General features: G+C 25.2%; 1 protein-coding gene across 1 annotated transcript in view; it reads right to left on the reverse strand.

Annotated features, from left to right (window-relative positions):
• Positions 1 to 681: 681 nt before the first annotated feature.
• Positions 682 to 4,281, reverse strand: part of LOC113386171 (zinc finger protein 878-like) — a 6,895-nt gene continuing 3,295 nt past the window's right edge. Inside the window, exons 3-4 of the mRNA XM_026623970.1 lie at positions 4,067 to 4,242; positions 682 to 736 (exon numbers count right to left, since the gene is read on the reverse strand). Coding sequence (XP_026479755.1) covers positions 704 to 736; positions 4,067 to 4,242 — 209 coding nt within the window. The 3' untranslated portion in view covers positions 682 to 703. The remainder of the gene's footprint in view (positions 737 to 4,066; positions 4,243 to 4,281) is intronic.

Raw genomic sequence — 4,281 nt, forward strand, 5'->3', positions numbered from 1 at the left:
TGATATATAAATCTCATGCAGTATGAAAATTTGACCACTATTCATGCATTTTATGTTGTCGGGTTGTGAGGGATTTTAAATATTAACAAGCATTTATTATTCTATTACTGTTAGGTGTCATATAATTGAAACTTGCTTGTTTATGATATTTTAAATTAAATAGCTTATAAAATTACAATGTCGCTATTTTTGTCATCACGACACAGAATTTGTTACTGAATGCAATGATAACTAGTTACTTTCCCTAACTAATATCAGCATTTGATGTCATTTCACAAAATTCTGTTTTAAAAATCTTCATTGTTATTTTAAAAACTAAACTAATTAAAAATGGTAATTAACTGAAGAAAGTTTATTTTTTTAATGCTTCACTTTCTATCTCCCGCCTGCTGATAAATTTGTGATCTGGTAATGTATCATAAAGCTATCAAAATATAAACACTATATTGCAATATAATGTAATAAGATTATGCTAATAATAAGTTATTTTATTATATCAGATATAAATTAGATTATTCTTATTTTTGCTTTAAGCATCAATAGTACTATCGAAATAATATTAGAAGATCTTAAAACAATTTCAATACAAAATCTAAGCATTGAAATTAAATACAATTAAATCTAGGAATGTGATATTATGTACAAAATTATATCATTTAATTAACTAGCATTCTAATTCATTGGTGCGTATTGGGTATAAAGTTCATTGTAGCGACCTCACTAACTTCCTGCCTGACTGAAACGAGATATAAACAAAAAATATATATAAATGGATATAATATATATATATATATATATATTATATATATAGTTATATATTTATAATACAGTTGGAGATCTCCGAAGATATGACTCTTCTCATAGTCACATTCAGGTAAATCAAACTTTAATTAGTTTATATATTAAATGTTTATATATAAACATACTATAATAACAAAATTATGCTATTCTCAGTTAAAAGATAAAATTAAAATAATTGGGAAATTAAAATGAATTATCACACAAACACCAAAAGCAGAAAGATAAATCTAAAGAAGCTAGATTGCTAACTACAAGCACTCAATAATAAATACTGATGCTTACTAAACAAAAATAATTCTTTCTATAAAGTTGTAGAAACTATAAATAAAAATAATAGTTTCGTATACAAATAAATTAAAAGGCTGACAAATAAAAGTAATAATAAAAGTGTATTTCTGCACTTTACAAAACCTTGATACAGACAAAAAATTATTAGTGCTCTTATTAATGTGATACTTTATGCTTCAAAAATTAAATATTTATACAATAATTATTATCTATTGAATTTTTTTTCTTATATATTAATATTGAATATTAGCAGACCTTTATTATGAGTCGATCAATTTTAATAATATTGCCATATATTTTCTATTGTACGGAATTTTTTATGAAGCTAAATATTTCAACATTTTCTTGTATTTTCTATTACATTTCATCAATATTTTCAAAGAGGTTATTAAAAAACTTAATTAAATAATAAGATATATAATTCATAGCTGAAATAAAATAACCCAACAAATAGAAGTACATAAATTTGTAAAGCTTAATCATTGCAAAGCATGTTTCATATTTCAAGGCTTAGCAAAATATTTTAAATCATAAAGGATTCATTGAACGTATAATATAAAATAAATGATTATAAAAGGCTTTTGAAATAAAAATTTTATGGAAACAATAAATTCATGATTGAATAAATGCGAGTGTATAAACACTTTCATTAAAATTTTTCTAAAAAATATTATTCTTGACAATTTCATCAACTAATTCAAAGTTTATATTTTTCTGTTTTGATAATTTTTTTGAAATAAATTAATTTATGACAAAGTCATTCTATGTAATTAAATACGTTTTAATATACAATTATTATCAACTAGGCGTAGTTTCTAAAATAGCTTTTTCCATAACATCAAACACTCTGCACAAAACTCTGAATATTTGAAATATTTATCAAAAATATATAAACATGAAGATCAATCTTCGTCAAGCTCTTCTAATATTTATAAAATATTCCAGATAATTCGTATAAAATAATTCTTCCACATTCAACAGCCAATCTGATCGATATGTATTATTAAATATTACACAAAATAAATTTAGCATCTTCGTTATCTTATTGTTATTGCATCCTAAATTATACTTTTTCGACCGTTCTAAAATATTGAAACATTGCTTTGATCATTTCATAAGACACAGAATGTATGATTCACAATTTGAATTTTATTTCTTAATATCATTAACTCATTGTCAGCTAAAAAGTGGTTCCATAGCAAATTTTAAATAATAAGTCGTCAAATAGTAAAATTTCGATTTGAAAATAATAAATGATATTAAAACTTTGAAGGCTTAATACCTAAACACAATGATCAAATGTTAACTAAGCACTTTTGGAATGTATAATAACAATTAGTTAACATTTATAAAATATTAGCACAATTTTGGAACAGTAAAAATAAATAGAAATGAAACCAAGAACATAAATATAATAAATAAGTAATATAATTAGAAGGTTATTGCACAAACAAAGACTAAGTCTAATCTACTAATAAAAGACAAACATAATGTTTCAATATTTAAGAACAGGTACATATAAGCCACTTTTTTTCACAATAATCAACAAGGCTATCATATCAACAACCTTTAATCTAAGTTATATCGAATTTAATACCTATGTAAAATTAGTTTTAACAATTTTCTCTTTATTAAATAAAAAAATCCAAATAGAAAAAAAGCTGACATACAAACAGCGATTGAATAAAAAGCGAAGTTTGAAAACAATTTTCTTAAGACATAAAATTTGCAAGTATGCGGTATAAATAAATTATAAATAAATTACATACATTGAAATTAAAATCACATAAATAAAGCAAAAGTAAAATATTTCAAAAATATTTTAAGCACCATAATCAATTGCACAAATAGAATATTCTTTGAAACCAAATAAAGACGCTTACCCTATTAAAATAAATAATTATCACACTTCATCAAGTGCCTTTATTAAAAGAAAAAAATTGATTGCACTCTAATGTGGTAAAATTTGAAAAGTAATTTTAACCACAAAACATATTTCAAGGAACGTTGATGTTTCTGTAGCTCGTTATAAAATTTAAATTAAAAATCACTGTTCCTATGTCAATTCCTTTTCCGGTACGGACCGAAATTTTAGCCAAAAATGTACAATCTATAGATTCATAATATATAAGTTATCGTTGAATAATAATAATTTGTTCAATGATGAGAAGGTGAACTGATGCCCAGGGCGTTGAACAATTTAGTTTTCAGTCCAGACTGCGCAGGCGATTGTCCTTGGCCGGCCTTCATTTCAAAATACGATACGAAACAAAAATTAAAACACATAAGGTAAGCATACCAAAATACATTAATTAAATAACTAATTAATAAACAAGTATTGTAACAAGCAATAGAATAATAATCAGAGTTGCTGGTGAGTCAGAATTGAAAAGTAAAAAGCAGAATAAAAGATTTAATAAAAAATAAAGCAACAATATATGAAAACTATTTTTATACTCACAAAGAATTGATTAGAAAATTCCGCAATAATACATAAAAAATCTAAACATCGAAAAATAATTCATACTTAATGTAAAATGCATTAAGCAGACTTCAAATTCATGCATAATAAGACAAACGAACGAATACACTTCAAAGAGTCTCAACATTTAAAAAAAAAATTAAAATATGGATATAACAGATAGGGCCTTAATTGAAACTTAATGGATTTCGAATTTGTGAACAATAATCTAAACTAGAATTAACACATAATCTACATCGATTAGTTTTAGGATTACTACTAGACTACCTTTTTCGGCATTTACATGACTTTCAAGAACAAACTATCAACAATAAAAAAATATGACTAAGAAGAAACACAATCTTTATCATAATTTATTTTTACCAATGAATTTATTTTTAAAGCAATGTAAATTCCAGAAAAGGCATATAAGAACTATTATCTAATACCTCCAACCTCTTTCATTAGCACATACATTCAGTATAATTCTAATAGTGTAATTCTTTACAAACTTACATCTTCGGAGTGATCGTAGTCTAAACTTTCGCGGGAACCCGCTTGCCCACGCATTGCGTTGTTTCTGATTCCTGAAGTGGGCCGTCCAGATCCACGTCGCTCACCAGGCGAACCGTCAGCACCTTGGCCACCTAAGATCTGTGCTACTTTCGCTTGTTTATTACGTCTAAGGCCTGCTATAAGAGTAATGAAAATGTGAAAACAGAATTTCCTTC

This window comes from Ctenocephalides felis, unplaced genomic scaffold (assembly GCF_003426905.1).
Source record: "Ctenocephalides felis isolate EL2017-DRISC unplaced genomic scaffold, ASM342690v1 CF-g0.4_SCAFFOLD_03571, whole genome shotgun sequence".
NCBI lineage: Eukaryota > Metazoa > Arthropoda > Insecta > Siphonaptera > Pulicidae > Ctenocephalides > Ctenocephalides felis.